We start from the raw sequence: 21,511 nt of genomic DNA, 5'->3' as shown, positions 1-21,511 counted from the left end.
CTCCAGTCCGGTACCGCACCATGAACTCATGGGGAGAGACGGACTCCGGTGGCCCAAGGCGACGACGGCAATTCACGGCCATGGCAGTCAGCAAGGCCGAGAGCGTGATTGGGCGGGCAGAGCAGGGCGTGTGTCAAAGGGCGCATGGTGGGGTCTAGAAGGCCGCGGGTGATGGCGGGGCAAGCTCCGAGCTATGCTAAGGATGGCGGGATAGAGGGACCTTGGAAAGGCAAAAAAAATATTGCGATGCCGCGGATACATGTACAGGTAATACACTTGCTTCGACGTTGACTCACGATCTTACCTGGGACTTTCCCAAACGATTTCAATTGCCTATTTTGGCCTTGGGCGGTATTACTTGACTACTAATTAGCTCTTTCTCTCTCTCTTACTTTATATATCTCTCTTACTCTCTTTTTTTTTCTCTTGAATCACCCCACTGTCAGATTCAATTCCTCTTCTCGTTACATTTTTTTCTCTCTAACTTCAAACGACACAATGGCAACTGAGCTCCCCACCACCAATGGCAACCGCGCCCAAGATGGCGAGAACAACTTTGCCGTCAAGGCTGGATTGGCACGCATGCTGAAGGGCGGAGTCATTATGGACGTTGTCAATGCTGAGCAGGTATGTCAATTCCTCGTCACATCTTACGGTTTAGTATGAAGAGTCTGGCTAACCACATCACTGTGTGAATAGGCACGGATAGCAGAAGAAGCCGGAGCCTCAGCCGTCATGGCCCTCGAGCGTGTTCCTGCTGATATTCGCGCTCAAGGCGGCGTAGCACGTATGAGCGACCCCAAGATGATCAAGGAGATTATGGACACGGTCACCATCCCCGTCATGGCCAAAGCCCGAATTGGTCACTTCGTCGAATGCCAGGTAAATCACTCCTTCTTCTCCCTCTATGTCACTCCCCAGACAGGGCCAATTGCTAACCCTTCGTGTCCCAACTAGATCCTCGAAGCCCTCGGCGTAGACTACATTGACGAATCCGAAGTCCTCACCCCAGCCGACGCCCTGCACCACGTCTCCAAGCACCCCTTCCGCATCCCCTTTGTCTGCGGCTGCCGCAACCTAGGTGAAGCCCTGCGCCGCATCTCCGAAGGCGCCGCCATGATCCGCACAAAAGGCGAAGCCGGCACCGGCGACGTCATCGAAGCCGTCCGCCACATGCGTACCGTCAACGCCGAAATCGCCCGCGCAAAAAACATGTCAGAGGAGGAACTCCGCGTCTACGCCAAGGACCTCCAGGTCGACTACGCTCTCCTCAAGGAAACAGCAAAGCTGGGTCGTCTGCCCGTCGTCAACTTTGCAGCTGGCGGCGTAGCTACCCCCGCCGATGCGGCCCTTATGATGCAACTCGGCTGCGACGGCGTCTTCGTCGGCTCCGGCATCTTCAAATCGGGCGACGCGGCGAAGCGCGCCAAGGCTATTGTGCAGGCTGTCACGCATTATAACGACCCCAAGGTGCTCATGGAGGTTAGTATGGATCTCGGTGAGGCCATGGTGGGGATTAACTGCAGTTCTATGGCTGAGGAGGAGAAGTTGGCAAAGAGGGGGTGGTAAAGTCCCCGTGTATGTGTGTGTGTGTGAGAGAGAGAGAGAGGGAGGGAGATGGGGGAAAAGGAAATGTATGTATATGAAGGGATTGATATGGCGTTTTTTTCTTCTTCTTCTTCTTCTTCTTCTGTCTACTACTAAAAATAAAAATGGGAGGGGATGTAGTATAGAATGATGGGGAAAAAATGGGTCGAGTGTAATACTCTTGACCGACATGCAACATGTTGCTTTTTCTTGCCTTGCGTTCTGACTTTACATTTTGCTCTTGTGTTCTGAGTCATGTTGAATTTTCGTCGGATGACACATTGATTGTCTGGATGATTCTCACCATGTCCAACCATGTCAAACGACAAATCACGTCATTCTCCAGGGCCGAGGCAAAGCGAGCAAATTGGACAAAGCACAGCCACAAACATGAACAAAGATAAGCATACTACAAACACGGTGGACTTTTGTTGTTTACATTGAGCTACCTGTAATCAAAACTGCAAACGATGCAGATGTGTCCATGCAGCAGACAGTGAGCCCGCACCCTCCCTGTTTATAACCGACTAGTGGCCACTAGTGATGCTTTACCAAGAGGGCGTCACCTTGTCACACCCATGGAAAATAGAAATGATTCATAACCGTCAAACTCCGCTGCGCCAGAGACAAACCCACTCGTAGCAGCGCATGGCTCAAACCTACCCGCCGTGACTGCCGATAGGAAGGCATACATACAAGAGGTAAGAAAGATTCAGTCAAGAGACTTGAGCATTTTTTTTCTCCTTAGCGGTCCTCGGCCCACTCGTTCTCGCGGCGGATTTGCTCCTCCTCCTCGGGGGTGAAGTCGTTCTGGATGTTGAACGTCTTACGGATCTCATCGGGCGACTTTCCCTTGATCATGTTGGCGACCGTCTTGCAGCCAACATCGAGGAGGGCCTTGATGTCGAGGTAGTTGGCGGCGAGGATGATCTCAAAGAGCATTTCTTGGTCGACCTGCATGAACTTCTGGTCCCACTCGTCAATGTCGGTCGACTTCTTGCGCGAGTCCGAGTCGTCGTCCTGGGTGGCGGGTGGGTCGTTCTTGTGGTGGGTGCACCACTCGAGCACCTTCTTCATCACGGCTTCATTTACCTGGGAGCGGTCAGTCGTGGTTGCTTGGGCAGGTGGGCAGTGTGACATACGTTGGGAATGGGGATGGACTCGTCGGATTCACCACCGAGATCCTCGAGCAAGTTCTTGATCAGGATGGAGCGCTCGGCAACGGGGCGCTCGACCTGCATGTTGACGCCATCAGAGGTGGTGATGCTGATGAGCTTGACACCCTCGGCATTAGTGGAAGCCATTGTAGCAGGCGTTGGGGTGGTGGTGTAGAGTCGACGTGTAAGTGGGGTAAGCTGTGGCTGGGTTGGATGGAGGTGGAATGCGCAGAGGCAGCAGTCAATGGGCTACTGGTCGGAGCAAGTGGGTTGGTGGTGGGAGAGGCAAAGGAGGCGACGACGGGGGGTTATATAGAGACGGAGTGTTTGTAGGTTTGCGCACAGAGAGGTAAGTAAGAGAAAGGCAACTATGGTTGCTCGTCCGCCGCCGCCGCCAGCCAGAGGCGAGCTTAGGCCAAGCCGTCCCAATCAGGCCCAAGCGCAAGGCTGCAGTCGCCAAAGACACCTTTTGCCCCTGCTACACTGACATGGCGCGTGAAGGGAGGGCGCATTGCCGACTACTCTGATACTATCCACATGGGATGCGCCTTTGACGCGGACTTGGGCCTTTGTCTGCGTGCATGGCTGCTCGAAACGGCTTCGGTTTGCGCCTTGTTTGCGGATGCTCGCAGGCTGCACGGTGCTGCGGCGCTGGAGCCAGCGGAGCCCTGTAGATGAGGGGTCTCCCCTCTCTCCCTCTCTCCACGCGACAATAAGAACAGATACATGGGCCGCACTGGGGCCGGTAGAAGTAGCCAGAAGGCCGAGTTTTTTTGGAGTTGAATGGCGCAACCGAAAGAAAGAATGCCTGGCTAACCGTGGCCTGTACTATGTAGGTACGCATGTATTGCGCACATGTACGTAGATACATATGTATGAGTTGAACATGTCTACCGTTGAATGACGTCCCGCCATGACGAACGCGTCGTCCGTGGTACTTTTTAAGTCGTTTACAAAGAAGCCAACTGTCTCTCTGCATACACACATACACACATCCACACATGATACTACAAACAGGTGTTCATTCAGATACACACACCTGGATCCCGGTCATCACAGGAGCAGGTACACGATTGATGTTCTGCCACGTGACGGCGCTGGCCGCATCCAGTTCCCCCCCACTGTAGGCTGCCCTCGAGGATGGGTGCCGGCTGCCTGACTGCCTAACAGCCACTGGCCCATCTGATCAAGCCGCCTGACAGCAGTCTCGTCTCTCGACTCTGCTCTCCAGTCTGCCATGGACTCGGACCGTCTTTGCACTCCAAGACCCAGCTCTGACAACATTCACGCCCTGCACCAATTATGACAGTCGGCTCCCCCTTATCCGCGTCCAACTTCTTGGTTGACATAGGCCTGCACTAAAACATGCGTTGGCCTCACTTTTGCGCAAACAATCACTCCACCACAAAAGACATGCCCTTGTGCGACGTGGCCACTACACATTCCGGCTTCCCCAACCTGCTGCCATCATGTGGCGGAGAGTCTACTTTCTCCTCATTCTAGTCCGCATCTACTTTGCCCTGTCGCCCAGTTACCTGCACCCTGACGAGAACTTCCAGGGCCCAGAGGTTGTTGCTGGTATGCCTTGCCTGCCCTACTTACCCAAACTTGTCGCCCCTCACACTGACAATTGCCAGGACGCGTCTTCTCCTACCCCGTCCACGAAACATGGGAATTCACCTCGGACCACCCCATCCGCAGCACCTTCCCATTATGGCTTGCATACGGCTGGCCCATGTACATCCTGCGCTGGCTATGGGAGGGCTCTGGATATGACGTTTCGCCGTCCGTTGTCTACTGGACACTGCGCGTCCTCATGCTGTCGCTGAGCGTCGTCATGGAGGACTGGGCAATCCACGAGTTGGTCGCGTCGCCCCGCGCCAGACGCATGGCCGTGGTCCTGGTCGCATCCTCGTACGTGACATGGACTTTCCAGACGCATACATTTTCAAACAGCCTCGAAACGTTATTGGTGCTCTGGAGTTTGGTTTTGATCCAGAGGATCACTGGTGACAAGGTATGGCTACGTCAGCCACTCGCTCACCTAGCATATGCGGCTAACCACACTTGCAGAAACGCTCCGGCATACTAGCCTCGTCCATCTTGGGCTTCATGGCTGTTGTCGGCATCTTCAATCGTATTACCTTTCCGGCATTCCTGGTTCTGCCTGCCACCACACTGCTACCGCACTTCCAGCGAAAGTCCGTCTACCCCTCGTTCGCGCCACTCGGGCCATACTGACATCCTCAGGCCATTTTCGCTAGTCTTCTTGGCTGCATTTGCTCTTGCGACAGTCTTCCTTGCCGTCTGTATTGACACGGCCTTTTATACCCCAGGCGAATTTACCTTTTCAAAAGTCTTCACTACTCCCGTCATTACGCCCTTCAACAACTTCCTCTACAACTCCCAGTCCGAGAACCTCGCTCAGCATGGCATACATCCACGGTATCAGCACTTGCTTGTCAACCTTCCTCAACTACTTGGGCCTGCCATTCCGCTCCTATTCTCCCTGCGCAAAGCGCACATCACCATGAATCTGATATCGGCTCTGTCTGGTGTTGCTCTACTCAGCATCTTCCCACACCAAGAGGCGCGCTTCTTGTTGCCCGCAGTACCCCTGGTTCTATCCTCTATACGCATACCGAACCCGCCCTTTAAAAAGCCTTGGATAGCGACATGGATCATCTTCAACGTAGCTTTGGGATTATTGATGGGTGTGTATCACCAAGGCGGCATCGTGCCTGTACAGATCAATATTGCCAAGACCAACGAAGCTATCAGTCATGCGTTTTGGTGGAAAACCTACAGTCCGCCCACCTGGCTATTAAACGGCAAGAACGAAAAACTCAAGACTGTGGATTTGATGGGCTGCCCGGGTGAGCAGATGCTCGAAAGAGTAAAGGAAGCGCTACCGCCTTGTCGAACTCGAAAACTCCCGCGGGTTGAGGATCAAGGTGCTACCTATCTTGTAGCACCACGGTCTGCCTATTTCTTGAAGCCATATCAAGACGCAACTAAGCAGAATGACGTTCGGCTAGAAGAAGTGTGGAGCTACCGACAGCACCTCAACCTCGACGACATGGATTTTGCCGATGACGGCGTTTGGAACACCATCAACCGTGTTGTCGGCGATCGAGGCCTGGTAGTGTGGAAGGCCACCCGTAATTGCTCGACCCTTTCTTAGTGAGGTACAGCCATTTTACTCTCGCGACATATGAATCATTTGAATGCGAGTATAAGGATGTTTGATAGACTCGATGCTATACAGTGGGGCGGGGATTTCCAGGTTTTCATAATGGCTGATAGACACTAAGCTATTAGGAGCGCGGGGAATTGTAAACTTTCACCTTGGCTCCCCCCCTTTTTTTTACTCCACATTTTCATGCCCCATATCTAGATACCCGCTACATGGCTCACGGATAATACTGAATAATGGTAGGGAAGAGAGTCCCGATGTGTGGAATCTACTTTTCCATATCTTCGAATTTATGTGATGATTGTGGGGTTGACTAATAATACATATTCCTACACTGCTTCTCTTGCAGAAGAAGAAGAAGAAGAAGAAGAAGAAGAAGTATCAATCTACAGCTTCGACATAATCTTTTTTTTCTCTCTCTCTCCTTCAACCACGTCCTACAACGCCCCACCAAGCACCCGCACCGCCCACATCGCCAACTTCACATTCATCCCCACCTTCCTGTCCTCCTTCTCAAACTCCCTCTCATCAACCCTCGTCGCATGCTCGCCCAACCACCTGACTTCCTCGCCCAACCGCCGCCTCAAGCCAGGATCAGTCGTACAAAGAACAACGTTGGCTTCGAGATCGAGTTCGTAGGCGCGCTTGGTGTAGTTTGAGGAGCCGATGACTGTTAGACACGGGTCGTTGGTGTCGGTATTCTCACCAGCTGCTGCCGCTGACGACGCAGAAGAAGAAGGTAGCGCAACCCAAATACCCTTGGCATGATACGTCCACCCCCCCTCCTCCCCCACTTTCCCTTTTCTCCACTCTTTCAGGACGACACTGTCGCTTAAGCCTTGATACCTTACTTGTCTCAGGAACATTTTTGCCAGATGCGTATACGCAGCTGGTAGCATGCCGCTTACGCCGCTGGAACCGTAGAAGCCGTTTGCGTGGGGGTGTGCGGTTAGCACTGTGCCGCGTGAGGGGCGGGTGGCGAGGAGGAGACGGCGGAAGGAAGGTGTCATGTTGAAGTAGCCAGCTGTAAAGGTCCAGGTGCTGGGGGTGTGGGAGAGGGTGGTGAGGAGGGAGGTTAGGGCGGGAAGTTCGGTGGAGGAGGGGAGGAGGGGGACGAGGGAGAGGATGGGGTGGATTGTTGTTGTTGTTGTTGTTGAGTTCGAACTTGATGTCTGATTAGATGCGGAGGGGGGAGAATTGGAAGGGGTGAGCAGGTGCGATAGGTGTTTTTCCGCTGCTTTTCTGTACGAAGAAGGGTTTTCGAGGGGATTCGGACCTGCGTTGCTACTAGGCCATGCCATTGTGTATCCGCCTGCGCCCGGAGCGTCAGACGGCTGGATGTCGAAACTCAGTGCAGACACGCCGTCGTGGACCTTGGCAAAGTACGATGTCAATTCTGCAGAGCGGAAAAGATGGTAGCGGTCCTGGCGGTTGGTGAAGTAGTCTTCGCTGAGGTTGGCGCCGCTCATGATGATTTCGTCGTCGATGCCGTAGAGTTTCATGTGTTGGAGGCCCCAGCCTTCGTTGATGCGTTTGGGTATGTATTTTTTACGGAGACCCGTTAGATTGGGTGTGTGGTACATGCGTATTTGGACTCGCTCTGCGCCGAATTCGCTGATCAGAGGGGCGAGGAGCGAGGCTGTGGATGGGTTTGGGGTTTCTCGTGTCCCGCGTAAGGCGTCTGTTAGGAATGAGACGTGGAGATTGGGGTTTCTAGTGAGGGCTGCGCGGATGGTGCTGATGAGGTCGTGTTCTGTTTTTCCAATGTAGAGGGTGCTGAGGTAGATTCTGTGTTGGGCTTTTGAGATTTTGTCCTGGGGCGGGTTAGTGGGATTGGAATGGTGAGTGCTGAGTTGTGCTGTCTCACGTATTTCCTACGGGATATCTTATAAAGCTACTGCGTTACGAAGAAGTGAGACGCTACCACGTAGCTCGTCTGAGAGTATTTCCCTGACATAAAGAAATAGGAGGTATATACTTAGGAGCCCTGACGACCAAGAATGCAAATCTTCTGATCTTGTAGAGGATTCACAAAACAAGAGAACGAAACAAACAGTTACAAAACAACCAAACGTATATTACATACTCGATAGGCAAAGACGAAGAGAAGAGAAAGAAATATCAACCTACCTTCAGCGTTTGATAAAACTCAGCAGGCGTCTGAATAATCTGAATCTGCTCGGGCTGCATTTCAAACCTCGGAGCAATCTTATCCAAATCCGAAGTGATCGTTGCCAGCATCGCCGCCTGGCTCTGCGGCACCTGCGACGTCATTCCCGCAGTCGAAGTCGAATACCTCCTCGTTGTCTTGGCCAGTCTCCCAGGAAGACAAAAAGCTCTTTTGCCCGCAATCCGGGGCGCCTGAATTCTTAACAAGCCTCGACTTATCATCGTCCCGGAAACTTCGCTGCACACTGTCGAGAGATTGATCTATGTTGAAAGTCCTGAAGTATCAACATCGGATGCACTTTAGGAAACGAAGGACATTATCGAGCTAGTTCAGAAAAAGGTATAGCGTGAGCGCCGGTCTTGGCACCATCAATCGCGCCTCAGCGACGTCCGACGAGCGGGCCACCAGCGACCATCACCCAGCTCGCACCACAGCCGCCATGTCGACGCTCATGAGAACGCTGCGCAACCTGCGCCGGATCGGAATCAAGGCAAGCTCTCTATCCTAGCTTCATTGTCGCAGTAGCATCATCACTAACTATGACTTAGGACTATGCCCACCAAATGGCGGTACGCTCATGAAATCCCCCTCCTCCAATTGCCTTCTCCCCGGAATATAAACTGATGGATTCGTTTCTCGCTCTTAATAGAACATTGGTACGCCTTCTCTGTGCACGGCTATCTGTGCAATTGGATACAGGAGAACGCGGGGGGACTGATGCATTGCAGGTGATACCAAAGCCGGAACCTTGATTGGCACGGATAGATACGGCAACAAGTACTTTGAGAATCTGGAGGAGGAGCTGCCGCGTAAGAACTACCATTATCTCAACTGGGGGAGACTGCAGGAAGAGGAACAATGGTGGCTAATTGCATGGAACAGTGCGAACACGCTGGGTAGACTACAAGGACAAGGAGTTTGATCCGTGAGTTTTCGCCTGGACATAACGCGGTAATCATGTTGACGCGCAATTACACAGTTCTCAGATAGAGCCCGGATGGTACGTTCTCTCCCTGTACTAATCATTGCAAAGGAGCGTCTTCTGACTTTGGGTTTGTAACAGGCACGCTTGGATGTCATACATGGTCGACAAGTCCCCAGCTGCGGATCCTCTTCTGCAGCGTCAGATCCGCGTCTGGGAGCCAAAGGAGCACAGGCCTACCCTTACTTGGAGCCGATCCGGATACAAGCCTTACAGCACGTACGTTGTAGATCCCCACTTCCATTTTTGCAATCTTTTGCGAGGGATTTCCTTGTTTTGCTGACTACGCAAATAGCGTCAAGAACAAGTATTCCCCATGGACCCCCGTAGCCAAACCTCGTGCATAGATAGGGAAATCACCATTTGTCTCGCTTATGCAAAGTCATCAAAACCCCCAGTTCTTCGTTCCACTAAGCACATGCGCAGTATTAGTCTTATACAGTAGAAATCATGTGGCTGCTTTTCTTCTTTGGCGAGGTTCTCGTCTCACATAAGCTCAAAATGTGGCTTGCTTATTTGTTATATTACGCCGAAGGAAGAACGGTGATCAGTCCACGGCCAACACTATGAAATTTCCGAACACGAGATTCTTATTTCAACTCTTCCATAATTCAGATGTTGACATTGTAAACTGGTGATGCAATTTCTTTTTTTTTGTGGGCCTGTCATTCTTTTCTGAACTGATTCATCTGCTACGCCATATAACGAACAGCTATACACACACAAAAAAAGCAGAATCAAGTCATAAAAAGGGCTATTGAATGCAGAGAGTCTCGAGCGATAAAGTGATATCGATTAACTATTCCAGATGGTAGAAAATAGACTGATATCACATTTTTCATACATTATAGCAGTGGCCAATTTTTTTGGTCCATCTTCAGAAGAGAAAAATATACAATGCTCTCTCCCTGGAAAGGAAAAAAAAAGGTGGGACACACACCTTGATTTTACTTAGTTCTGCAGACTCTTGAGCAACATAGGCACAACAATCTGCTTGTTGTAGTCCCAGATCATACTGCTATCATGGGCCCTCCAGGCAGCACCTGTGTAAAATGTGGACAACTGGTTCTGCAGCGCATTCATCTGATCGTAGAAGCCGGCCAGGATATCTTCGGTGGAGACTTGTAGGTAGAAAGGCTTGTGGGCCTTGATTACGCGGAACTGTGGCTCCGTCTGAGCAAAGGAACTGTTGCCGCGGTTGGCAGCCTGGATGCGCTTGATGTCTGCAATGATGCGGGCCTTGACGTCGTCGTCGGTGAGCGCGGTTGGGGTGCTCAGGCGTTCGGTTTGGTAGTAGGCGGTAGAGAGGCCTGGGATGGTGTTGGGGCCGATGAAGATTGTGCTGGGTAGATCGGGCTGGCCGGCGGGTCTCAAGGGGTTGACGTTCATGACCTGCTTGGTAGGGGGCAGGCCTGTGTTGGAGAGGATGCTGGTGAAGTAGGCTGTGCTGAGCCACTTGCTGAAGACGCTACGCTCGGCTTGGGTAGGGTTGAATTCCTTGAGGTTTTCCAGGCGAGGGGGGATGGCGATGAGGAGCTTCTTGGCGCAAATGTACTTGATGCCCTGGGGGGTCTTCACGACAAGTTCGACACCGGATTGCTTGCGGTTCGAGGCGACGACGCGGGAAGAGAGCAGGATGCTGTTGCTGCTAGCGAGCTCGGCACCGGCTTTTTCGTAGAGCTCGCTGTTGTAGTGGCGTGCGGTTGTGACGAAGCTCGAGGCAGCGATTTGCTGGACCAAGGACAAGCCAACGACGCGGGCCATCTCGACAACGGGAACAGTGAGGGGATCGCCAAGGCCAGGGTTGATTTGGATTATGATTGGGACAGCTGCGTCGATGCCGAGTTGTTTGACTAGTTGACCAAAGGGCATGGCCAATTCCTGGGGCACAGGTCTGGGTAGAAACATGCCAGCAGCGAGCTGGGGATACTTGGACAGGAAGGCCGCATACTTCTGCAGTGCTGCACCAACAGCTTGTTGAGTAGGCACCTGATTAGCAGGAACGTTGATGATACTGCCCGTCGTGTAGTCAACGGTGACAGTTGAAACGCCTGCAATCGATGCGGGGGCCAGTGGAATATTGAAGCGCTGGAAGTACTGGTTGACGGTTGTGGTGTTGTGCCAGATGGCGACACCATAGTCTGTCTTCATGCCAGTAGCTGGGTCGATATAAGTGTGCGTGTGACCACCTGGTGCTTCCTGGGCCTCGATAACAATGATCGATTTGCCAGCGTCCTTGAGTTGGATGGCAGCGTTGATGCCAGCAGAGCCTCCACCGATAATTGCTACATCGCGTTTGATGACGTTGCGAGCATCAGTGTTGGAAGGGAGGGCCAAAGCAGGTGAAAGGCCAAAAAAGGCAACAAGTGCCGCTGCAAGCACAGGTGAGGGCTGCATTATGGAGTAGATATTATCAAAAAAACAAGATGAATGAGTGACAATGGGTAGGTGGTAAGGAACAAGCGATTGCTGTGATGTGATAGATGGCGCCTTCGCAGCAGGTTATATCCTACTGCATACTCCCTATTATCGTTCACGTTAAGGCTAGAATATCAGGAGGTGCTGTGGAAGAGACCGATTAACGTTAGAGCGTGGTGAGGCGGCTGATTTCAAAGACAAGGCACAGTATTGATGAGATTTTAGTGCGTTGCCCTGATGAAATGACTGGGATGGCCTAGTAGGACCTTCGCGATAATCCCAATCAAAACGCATGAATTGATTCTCGAAGTTAGACGATGAACGTTGGTCATGGTAATAGGAGCGCCCAAGCTGCTTGAACAATGAAGGACCTTTCCACACTGTTGCAAATATCACACTCAGTATCTGATCCATCTCGTACTTGACAAATGGGCTGCTGGCTTATGAGGAGGGAGGGGACCCAATGCTGTTTGGGTCCGCTGGTGCATAGGCCGGTACTGTCAGCTTACCTACACAGTACTGTCAGCTTACTTACACAGTACTATCAGTCATTGCTGATAAAGGTTACGAGTCAGGCCTGCCTGATTGCATTGAGTTGCTTCGCAGCAATTACAATAGGATTTGAGGGAGATGAACAACTGCGCAACGGCCAATGCGCTGTGCTTACAATTCACTCCTTTGGGGATAGCTGGCGAAAATTTTGTTTACTGGAATGGGCAGAGGAAAGCCAGAGGCCTCGCTGCGGGCTGAACGCAAGGCTCCATAAGCCGGAGACCTGTCCCGTCTTCTGTGCAGCGGTTATAAACTTGTTAAAGGACAAGCTTTGACAATCGGACTGGATTGGCGGGTGGAGATCATCGGTTGGGCCCAGTGCGCGGATGTGAGATCAGTAAGCACGGTACTTGTGGAGGAGCTGTGTGGCGGAGGTGACCAATGCTACGATATGGAAGGTCATCACTGCCAATCTAAAGTCACGTGCCATCGTGTCCCGATTGGTCGTATACTTTGTTGGTCGTCTTACTTGAAGTTTAGTCTTGCTGTCAACAAGATGCAGTACATAGCTTTTTTTTCTTACTCGATTTCCACTCATCTCTTTTGGCGTTGTTTGACGAGTGAAGGTGTCCGGCTTTGTACATGTTTGGTATAACGTGAGGTGGTGTACTGAATGTTCAGCACAGCAAGAGATATCAGGATATCCAGGGACACACGTCTCACTCGACTCGGACACGACTATATGAAGAGGCGTAGGTTTGGTAAAGCAGAGATTGCAAGCTGCGTCACAGGTGATATGGGATGCTTATACATGGGCTGTAGATGGGGCTAAGTTGTGGGGTAATGGATCACGCAGTCCCACCGTGGCGTGTGGGCCGCTCCTACCGTTTGCTTGGCTGCTGTAGGTACCGTCTGCCAACGGGCGGGCGATGCGAGACGAGGGACTGGATGGAGTCGATCATGGTGGTTGGACAGGGCCGTTATGGTTACAAGGTCGATGCTGTGACAAACACACCTGGCCTGGGGGGGCGCCGGAGTTGGCCGTAGGGCGTACACATGCAAAAGGGCGCATGGGAGTGGCCTCGGCTGCGCGTGGGCCTGCAACGACAACAGCCATGGGGCAGATGGGACGCTGGACTTGTCGAATGGCGGCGGCACGTCTGATCTGGTGGCTGTGGCAGTATCGTCCGGTGTGGTGGTGGTGGCCAATTGGCTCAGGCGTATATCCGTAGAAGGCGTCGGATCTCCTCTGGCGCCAAGGCATAATCGGTCAAAGTGCCGGATTACATCACAAACGGCCTTCGCGCTCATCAACGTCAGTGCGCATGCGGAAAGGCTTTTGGGGCGACTAGTCATCGTAGCAAAGGCGCGGGAAAGTCGAGCAGGCAACAGCCTTCCTCTGCAATCATCACCGCGTCAACCGTGCATCTGAGCGCCCAGAGGCTCTGCTGCCGTCGTTTATTTACTGCCGCGCAAGCACCTCGACACCACTACTGCTTATATCCGTCGAGTCGCGCTGCCGTCCTCCGATGCGCCTCACCGCTCGCCGATAACGAGAGCGAGCGTGACTGTTGAGAGCGAGTGCGCAAGGCCTGGGCGCAATTGGACACGCCCTTCACCATCACTGTCGCCGCTGCGCACCGCAGGCCTCGTACAACAGCAGCCGGCATCATGTTTGCCCACTGTAAAGGCCCGCTCTGGGGGATAGACGACTTCTCCACCTGTTTCGAGCGCGAGTATGTTAAAACCGCCGTTTGGCTATGCGCCACCACCACCATCACCACCGCAAACAAAAGGCGCCAAAACTGACGCGCGCCACAGCTATCTCCAGACATTATTCCCGCTCATCGTTTGCGCCATATCGCTCCTCTTCCTGCTGCGCCAGCTCTACTCGGCTGCGACTGCCTCCAAATACTACCACGCTTACAGCGCCCTCGACGATGCCACTAATCCCTGGTCTCTGCGAACCCCCAACTATAATGGCAACGACGACTATCACGACGATGCCCACGACGAGCTCGACCGCCACCAAGACCTCGCCCTCCACCCCGTCAAGACCATGTCTACCATCGCCGCCGACAAGCCCCGCGGACAACTTACCATTGTCGTCCTAGAGGAAGCCGCGGTCCTCGCCCAGCTAGGTCTGCACGTCGCCATACTCGTAACCCATGCTTGGGGCGCCCACGCCAAGATTGCCGCCATTGCTAGTGTCGCCGTCTGGGCTTATGTTGCTCTTCTTGCCTCGCTCCGTCTGCTCTTTTCCAGCACCAGTCGCTTCTCTTTCCCACCTCTCTGGTATCACACCGCCTTCATCTATGGCTGCCAGTGGGTCTTCAGCATCTTGCTTTTCCGATCGGCAATCATCCATCCCCGATCCGCTGTGCATCAGAAGTTGATGATTGGCGACTTCACCCTTGTTTCGCTGCTCTTCCTTATCGCCCTCTGCTCCAGAAAAGGCAATAAAACCGTACATCTTGAATACGAAGGAGACATTGCCCCGGCGCGAGAACCCATCGCTAGCGTATTCTCCCTTGCTACTTTCAGCTGGGTCGACCCCATTGTTTGGACGGGATACAAAAAGACATATGAGCTTTCCGATGTTTGGAATCTACCTTCAAAAGACAAGGCCGCAGCCGTCATTGCAAAATACCGCCAGGTCAAGAAGACTTCAAGCTTAGCCTACCACCTTTTGAAGCATTTCAAGCGCGGCCTGCTCATCCAAGCAGGATGGGCTGCCATTTCTGGTTTCCTCACTTTTGCGCCTACACTGCTTTTGAAAGTTATCCTCGAGTATGTTGAGCAGCCAGATCTGACTCCGGCGAATGCCGCATGGTTCTATGTTATCCTACTTTTCGTCTCCGGTTCTCTATCTGCGCTGGCTGATGGACAGGCACTCTGGCTTGGCCGCAAGATCTGCATTCGGTTGCGAGCCGTCATTATTGGAGAAATTTACGCAAAAGCTTTGAAACGCAGAGCGGGAGCTACCACTGACAAGGTGCTGGGTGAGGAGAAGAAGCAACAAGAGTCAGATAAGCAGGATGAGCAGCCCAAGGGATTGAAGCGCATCTTCAATTTCGGCAAGAAGAAGAAGAACAAGTCCGATACATCCGACGTCGAGAATGAGGACGAAGCAGTGTCAGGATCCGATGCTCAGGTCACTACCGGTGCGATCATCAACCTCATGGCTGTAGACGCTTTCAAGGTTAGCGAGATATGTGCCTATCTGCACTTCCTATGGGCAAATACACCAGTTCAAGTCGTCGTCGCTGTGTTTTTGCTCTACCGCATCTTGGGCTACAGCTCAATTGCTGGTATCGGCATGATGATCTTTCTCCTTCCAGTCAACATGTATGTCGCTGGACAGTTTGCCAAGATCCAGAAGCTTATTCTAGCTGCTACCGATGCACGAATCCACACTACGAACGAGGTGCTCACCAATATTCGAATCATCAAATTCTTCGCCTGGGAGCAGCGCTTCATTGGACTGGTCAACGAGAAACGATACATTGAGCTGAAGCATCTGCGCCGTCGCTACATACTCTGGGCTGTGGCTGCCACGATATGGTCGGGCTCCCCTGTTTTGATCACGTTTTTGTCCTTCTTGGTCTATACCAATATTGAACACAAAGCCTTGATTCCGTCAGTTGCTTTCACCGCTCTCTCACTGTTCCAGATTCTCAGGATTCCTCTGGATCAACTTGCAGATATGGTTGCACACGTCCAAGAATCCAAAGTATCGGTCGACCGTATTGAGGAGTACCTGATGGAGCCAGAGACAGACAAGTATTCGCAGCTCATTACTCAAAAGAAGGACGAAAATGGCCAGCCTTTAATTGGATTCGAGAATGGTACCTTCAGCTGGGGCGGTACAGACATGGCAGACCAAGCTGCCGCAGATGCGTTTAAGCTTATCGATCTCAACGTGAAATTCCAACCCGGCAAACTCAATGTTGTCGTCGGTCCGACTGGTTCGGGAAAGACTTCCCTGCTCATGGGTCTGCTTGGTGAGATGACAAAACTAAAAGGTGAAGTCTATTTGCCTGGAGGGGTCAGCCGAGAAGATCTTACCCCTGATCCTGAGACTGGCCTCACAGAGAGTGTAGCTTATTGTGCTCAGCAAGCCTGGCTAGTCAATGGCACCGTCAAAGAAAACATTGTCTTCGCAAGCGAATGGGACCAGAAGCGCTACGACGAAGTCATTGATATCTGCTGTTTGAAGCGAGATCTTGAAATTCTTGATGGTGGTGATGAAACAGTTGTTGGCGAAAAAGGTGTGACACTCTCTGGAGGCCAGAAACAACGCATCTCACTCGCTCGTGCAATGTACAGCAAAGCCCGCCATGTTCTCCTTGACGATGTCCTAAGCGCCGTTGACGCTCATACTGCCAAGTGGATCTTCCACTATGCCCTCCATGGCCGACTCATGGCAAACCGGACCTGTATTCTTGTCACGCACAACGTCAGTCTCTGCCTGCCCCATGCCGAGTTCGCAGTAGTACTTGAAAACGGCCGCATAGTCGCACAAGGCACTGCAGATGAAGTCATCAGTTCCGGAAAGCTCACCGAAGATCTCACTAAATCACGACCTGCCTCACGTGGCGCATCGAAACCTCCATCTCAAGCTCCTTCAGGTGACCAAGAGGCAAATGGCGAGGCTGACAGTGCCAACACCACTCTCAACGGTAAGGCTGACACTAAGAAGGTGCCAGCCAGCAACAGCCAAGAAGAGACGAAAGCCGAGGGCGGTGTGAAGCTAAGTATCATCATGATGTATCTCCGAGCTATGGGCCCGTGGTACTACTGGGTTGGTGCCACTATTGCTTTCGTTGCAGCGCAGATCTCTTCCGTTTCTACAAATCTGTGGATTCGCACCTGGGCAAACGCATACGCAGACAAGGGCTACGCTGTAAATGGCAACCACCATCGCTCACCTGTCACTCATGTTCCAACGCTGAGTGGTGTCGGAACATGCACGAACAGTGGTACTTGCAGCTGGAACTTTCCATTCTTCAGTCAACCGGAGCAGCCTTCGTACTCTTACAATGCCATGCAGACCACATTTGGGGCCTCTGACCCAGAGGTTAACTCTCTCTATTTCCTTGGCGTCTACGCCATCCTGGGAGCTGTCTTCATGCTAATCACGTTCCTGCGTGAGGGCTTCCTTTTCGGCGGTTCACTCGTAGCATCACGACGAGTGCACGAGCGCCTGATCCAAAAGGTTACGCATGCAAAATTCCGTTTCTTTGATCAGACCCCCCTCGGTCAACTCATGAACAGATTTTCAAAGGATATTGAGTCTATCGATCAAGAAGTGGCGCCAGTGGCTATCGGTGTCGTTCATTGCTTCGCTTCCATCATTACCATTGTCGTTCTTATCTCGGTTATTACGCCTGGATTCTTGATTGCGGCATTCTTCATTTCCATTCTCTACTTCATGATCGGAAGGTTCTACATCAATTCCTCGCGCGACCTGAAGCGATTAGAATCCGTGCACCGAAGCCCCCTCTATCAGCAATTTGGCGAGACACTATCCGGCATGACGACTATTCGAGCCTATGGCGACGAGCGACGCTTCATTCGCGAAAACCTCAACAAGATCAATACTCAGCATCGTCCTTTCATCTATCTGTGGGCCGCTAACAGGTGGCTCGCTTTCCGAGTAGACGTGGTTGGCGCTATGGTTGCTTTCTTTTCTGGAGCCTTTGTCGTCCTTAGCGTTGGACGTATCGATGCAGGTGCAGCAGGTTTGGCACTTACTTACGCTGTTACTTTTACCGAGAATGTGCTGTGGTTTGTGCGACTTTACTCCGCTAACGAGCAAAACATGAACTCGGTCGAGCGTGTCAAAGAATATCTCGACGTAGATCAAGAAGCTCCCTCAGTCATCCCAGCCAACCGACCGCCTTCTAACTGGCCAAGCAAGGGTTCTGTAGAATTCATCAACTACAGCACACGATACAGGAGTGATTTTGATCTTGTGTTGAAGAATTTGACCTTCAAGATCCAGCCTGGAGAGAAGGTTGGTGTTGTCGGCAGGACTGGTGCTGGAAAGAGTTCCATGGCGCTTGCATTGTTCCGAGCGTTGGAGGCTGAGCAGGGAAAGATTTTGATCGACGATATTGACATTGGTTTGATTGGCCTTCACGACTTGCGCGAGAATGTCGTCATGGTACCACAAGGTAAGCTGGCTTTTTTGTCTTTCTGAATATTGCATCTTCTGACACCATCCAGATCCAACATTGTTCACCGGCACGATTCGAAGCAATCTCGATCCTTTCTCGATTTTTACCGATGAAGAGATCTATACAGCCCTGCGCGAGGTCAATCTTATATCGTCACTTTCGCAACCTACATCCGGCACTTCGACGCCTGTAGAACCTACCCACCCTGGTGCTATTCAAATCCCAGTCTCTACAACCGGCGCCGTCACTGCGGATGTGAATGCAAGCTACAGTGCTGCCACCACCAACCCTGGTTCCATCCTGGCGAACCGCGACTGGGACCGGGGTGAGACTCAAGAGGACACGGTAGTGGTAATGCCTAACGGACACGCTGCTGACCAAAAGGATGTAGCAGCACAAGCTGCTATGGAAGCCGACAACAAGAACCCATTCAGGAACCTCAACTCTCCTGTCTCAGAGTCTGGCTCCAACCTCTCCCAAGGCCAACGTCAACTCCTTTGCCTTGCCCGAGCGCTCCTCAAAGCCCCCAAGGTCTTACTCATGGACGAAGCCACAGCCTCCATCGACTACGCCACCGACGCCAAGATCCAAGAGACTATCCGCCAGATCAAAAACACAACCATCACAATCGCGCATCGCCTCCAGACAATCATCGACTACGACAAGGTTCTTGTTCTCGACAGAGGCGAGGTCCTCGAGTACGGTCACCCATACGATCTCGTCCGCAAAGACGGTGGTTCTTTCCGCTCCATGTGCGAAACCAGCGGCGAACTCGACTCGCTGACTAGCACAGCCAAGACAGCGTACAAAACCAAGTATCAAACTGACGCCGTTACTCAGTAAACTCTTCCTTTTCCAAAAAGGTTAGGAAAAGTCGGTCCGCCGTTAGATGTGTTTTTTTTGTTCTATTCGCAAGTGTGTGGGAGTAAAAGTTCAAAAGGGAATGCTGTGACCAAAGCAAATTCAACTGGGTGGCTGTGTGTGGTTTTTCTTTTCTTTTCTAAAATTTATGTCAATACGGTGGTGGCTTTCTGTTCCCCTTTTCCCTTGTTGGAGTACAAGGGGTTTGGGGGGCAAATGTTACAAGTGCTATCAAAGGTCTTGTACATAGAGAAGCTTAATTGCAAAAAATAAAATACGCCGTTCGTATATTTGGTTCGTTGCGCGAGTGATGTTATCATAACTCTTGTTTCTAGCGTGTTGTTTTGTAAAGTTTTAATATGCCAACGGATAAGTAGAAGAAGACTGGTACTTCATGGGCGGTGCTGCTCGAGAGCGAGAATCACAGTGACAAAAAAAAAATGCCCGACCAAGATGCCTCAGCTTTTGTCCCAGCATTGTTTTGTAATGGATTAAGAGACTAGTCATTTATTTGATGGAGCATAAAAAAGGACAAAAAACAAGGGCCGAACCGGAGTCGAACCGGTGACTTCGGGAAGACGGTTTTTGGGAGAACTGCAGTCCTACACTCTACCACTGAGTTACCGGCCCGTTGTTGATGACTAATTGCAGAATTGTAAACAATATATGTGTATGTTTTGAGAGCAAAGAGAGTGACGGTTCAGTGAGGATGTAAAAAGTAAACAAGGCACATATCTCGTATACTGTAAACGTGGCACATACGAAGGAAATGTGGAGTCAGCACTACATGGTGGGGCAAAGTCAATCCAGCATCATCGACAACACCATATATTTCATGTAAATCTATATCAACAATCGCATATCCGGGGTATCAACAACAATAAACAACGACAACAACAACATTTACATATCCTTCTGAGTCTAAAACTCCAATTCCTCAACCTCCATCCCACACTCCTCACACCTCTTCTTCGTCATGCCCGTCTCAGGATCTAGTACGCTCCTCCCCCACTCATGCTCATGACGATCATACCTGCCCTTAATCTTCTGTCCAAACTGCACTCCATCGCTATCTCCCGCCAGCCTTGCGCGCTTATACGCCTCAACCCTCGTTCTCTTCTTTAAATCCTCTAGCTTGTTCTGAAACTTCTTTTGCTTGCGTTCTTTACTGACGACTTGGCGTTTTGCGTATTCAGCGTCGAGGGCCTCAGGCGAACCCCATTTCGCGGGGCTAAAAGCGTAGGCTTCGACTTGGAGGCGGAGAAAGAGTTGCATGGGGTGGAAGAATTGTTTGTGAGGGTTGGGCCGCTCGAGGTGGGGGAGGAGGTCTTCGTCTTTGAGTTCTGGGTCGGTGAGGAGGTAGTCGTCGCGGGCTTCGGTTTTGGTGAGGAGCGAGTATTTGTCGGGAAGTTTTTCTTTGCAGGCGTTGCAGACGGAGATGGAGAAGGTGTCTTGCCATTTCCAGTCAATTTCTAGGCTGGAGCATTCGCGGCATTTGCCTTTGATGTCGCGTTTGCCGTCGCCGTATTTGCCTTTGAAGGTGCCGCTTTCGATTTCGGCGTTTTCGGCGGCTTCGAGTAAGGCGGCTTCTTCGTCTTCTTCTTCTTTGCCATTGACGGTGTTCAGAATGGAGATGCCAGGTTCGTAGGGTCCCGCCCTGTTCGCGCGTAACTTCCGCCTTATACGCTCCCTTTCCCACTCTGTTATTGTCATGCCTTCGGGCTTTTGCTCTTCCTTTGGCTGCCCCTTCCACATAGCCTTGTTATGTGGGTCGTCCGCCGTGCTCAAGAAACCACCCTTTGTATCCGTCATCTTACTAAAGTCATACTCGATAAAGTCTGACCTGGCGTATTTCTTCGCGGGCTGAATGTAGTCGTTCGACGGAGGCTGTATGAAGCCATTCTGATCAGGCTTCTGCGGTGATGCGGCGGCGGCATTTCGAACTGTGGATGGAGTCTGTGAGGCTGTAACGGACGAGTATGCGCGTTTCTCGCCTGTTTTGGGCGCGGATGATGATTGTGCTTGTTGTGCAGCAGCCTTTGCCTTCAACCTAGCCTCTTCCATACGTCTGATCTGCTCTGGAGTAGGAGGGTTCGGTGGAAGTTTACCCGCTGAGCGAGTTGCTCGCGGTGGCGTTGCCTGGCGTCCGGACATGTTGTGGCTTCAAGTGGGCGGAATGCCAGTATGGTGAAATACAACTGTTTAGAAGCAGTCCTCCAGGCGGTGACTCCAGGAAGAGGAATCGTGCACACGCGAGTGGCGACTCGCGATCGTGTAGTAACGTAAGATGACCGTTCCGGGCCCTTGTTCCTGAACGATGATGTGCGCCAAGAGATCCGCGATCTGTTCCGTCCGATTCTCGTCCAAAGTCACTGCTTCACAGATGAAAATTGTGAAAGCATTGCTCGTAAATCACTAATGATGTCAGATTAGAAATTAGCTGCGAAAAGGGCGGTTTGCCGCAAG

General features: G+C 51.8%; 9 protein-coding genes across 9 annotated transcripts; 4 read left to right on the top strand and 5 right to left on the bottom strand.

Annotated features, from left to right (window-relative positions):
* Positions 1-498: 498 nt before the first annotated feature.
* On the top strand, positions 499-1,569 carry COCCADRAFT_32756 (uncharacterized protein; the record flags this gene model as incomplete). Its single annotated transcript, XM_007709405.1, has 3 exons — positions 499-627; positions 700-882; positions 958-1,569. 3 exons carry the CDS (start codon positions 499-501, stop codon positions 1,567-1,569), a joined length of 924 nt encoding a protein of 307 aa, XP_007707595.1.
* Positions 1,570-2,331: 762 nt separating this feature from the next.
* On the bottom strand, positions 2,332-2,891 carry COCCADRAFT_83820 (uncharacterized protein; the record flags this gene model as incomplete). The annotated part of the gene is made up of 2 exons (XM_007709443.1): positions 2,332-2,679; positions 2,730-2,891. 2 exons carry the CDS (start codon positions 2,889-2,891, stop codon positions 2,332-2,334), a joined length of 510 nt encoding a protein of 169 aa, XP_007707633.1.
* Positions 2,892-4,213: 1,322 nt separating this feature from the next.
* Positions 4,214-5,928, top strand: COCCADRAFT_83852 (glycosyltransferase family 22 protein; the record flags this gene model as incomplete). The annotated part of the gene is made up of 4 exons (XM_007709442.1): positions 4,214-4,322; positions 4,382-4,761; positions 4,818-4,945; positions 4,995-5,928. The coding sequence occupies 4 exons, from the start codon at positions 4,214-4,216 to the stop codon at positions 5,926-5,928; spliced, it is 1,551 nt and encodes a 516-aa protein (XP_007707632.1).
* Positions 5,929-6,377: 449 nt separating this feature from the next.
* On the bottom strand, positions 6,378-8,214 carry COCCADRAFT_83988 (uncharacterized protein; the record flags this gene model as incomplete). Its single annotated transcript, XM_007709441.1, has 3 exons — positions 6,378-6,641; positions 6,690-7,754; positions 8,071-8,214. 3 exons carry the CDS (start codon positions 8,212-8,214, stop codon positions 6,378-6,380), a joined length of 1,473 nt encoding a protein of 490 aa, XP_007707631.1.
* A 459-nt stretch (positions 8,215-8,673) lies between these two features.
* COCCADRAFT_1094 (uncharacterized protein) lies at positions 8,674-9,439 on the top strand (the record flags this gene model as incomplete). The annotated part of the gene is made up of 7 exons (XM_007709364.1): positions 8,674-8,679; positions 8,760-8,766; positions 8,839-8,919; positions 8,993-9,035; positions 9,090-9,110; positions 9,174-9,311; positions 9,388-9,439. 7 exons carry the CDS (start codon positions 8,674-8,676, stop codon positions 9,437-9,439), a joined length of 348 nt encoding a protein of 115 aa, XP_007707554.1.
* Positions 9,440-10,043: 604 nt separating this feature from the next.
* COCCADRAFT_83950 (uncharacterized protein) lies at positions 10,044-11,489 on the bottom strand (the record flags this gene model as incomplete). Its single annotated transcript, XM_007709440.1, has 1 exon — positions 10,044-11,489. One exon carries the CDS (start codon positions 11,487-11,489, stop codon positions 10,044-10,046), a length of 1,446 nt encoding a protein of 481 aa, XP_007707630.1.
* A 1,394-nt stretch (positions 11,490-12,883) lies between these two features.
* Positions 12,884-13,266, bottom strand: COCCADRAFT_22408 (uncharacterized protein; the record flags this gene model as incomplete). Its single annotated transcript, XM_007709380.1, has 2 exons — positions 12,884-12,946; positions 13,018-13,266. The coding sequence occupies 2 exons, from the start codon at positions 13,264-13,266 to the stop codon at positions 12,884-12,886; spliced, it is 312 nt and encodes a 103-aa protein (XP_007707570.1).
* A 407-nt stretch (positions 13,267-13,673) lies between these two features.
* On the top strand, positions 13,674-19,027 carry COCCADRAFT_32751 (uncharacterized protein; the record flags this gene model as incomplete). The annotated part of the gene is made up of 3 exons (XM_007709404.1): positions 13,674-13,738; positions 13,824-18,181; positions 18,234-19,027. 3 exons carry the CDS (start codon positions 13,674-13,676, stop codon positions 19,025-19,027), a joined length of 5,217 nt encoding a protein of 1,738 aa, XP_007707594.1.
* A 939-nt stretch (positions 19,028-19,966) lies between these two features.
* Positions 19,967-21,199, bottom strand: COCCADRAFT_32750 (uncharacterized protein; the record flags this gene model as incomplete). Its single annotated transcript, XM_007709403.1, has 1 exon — positions 19,967-21,199. The coding sequence occupies one exon, from the start codon at positions 21,197-21,199 to the stop codon at positions 19,967-19,969; it is 1,233 nt and encodes a 410-aa protein (XP_007707593.1).
* Positions 21,200-21,511: the final 312 nt, after the last annotated feature.

Source organism: Bipolaris zeicola (assembly GCF_000523435.1).
Source record: "Bipolaris zeicola 26-R-13 unplaced genomic scaffold scaffold_8, whole genome shotgun sequence".
NCBI classification, from domain to species: domain Eukaryota; kingdom Fungi; phylum Ascomycota; class Dothideomycetes; order Pleosporales; family Pleosporaceae; genus Bipolaris; species Bipolaris zeicola.
Note: the sequence above shows the minus strand (reverse complement) of the source record. Positions and strands in the feature narration are given on the sequence as shown.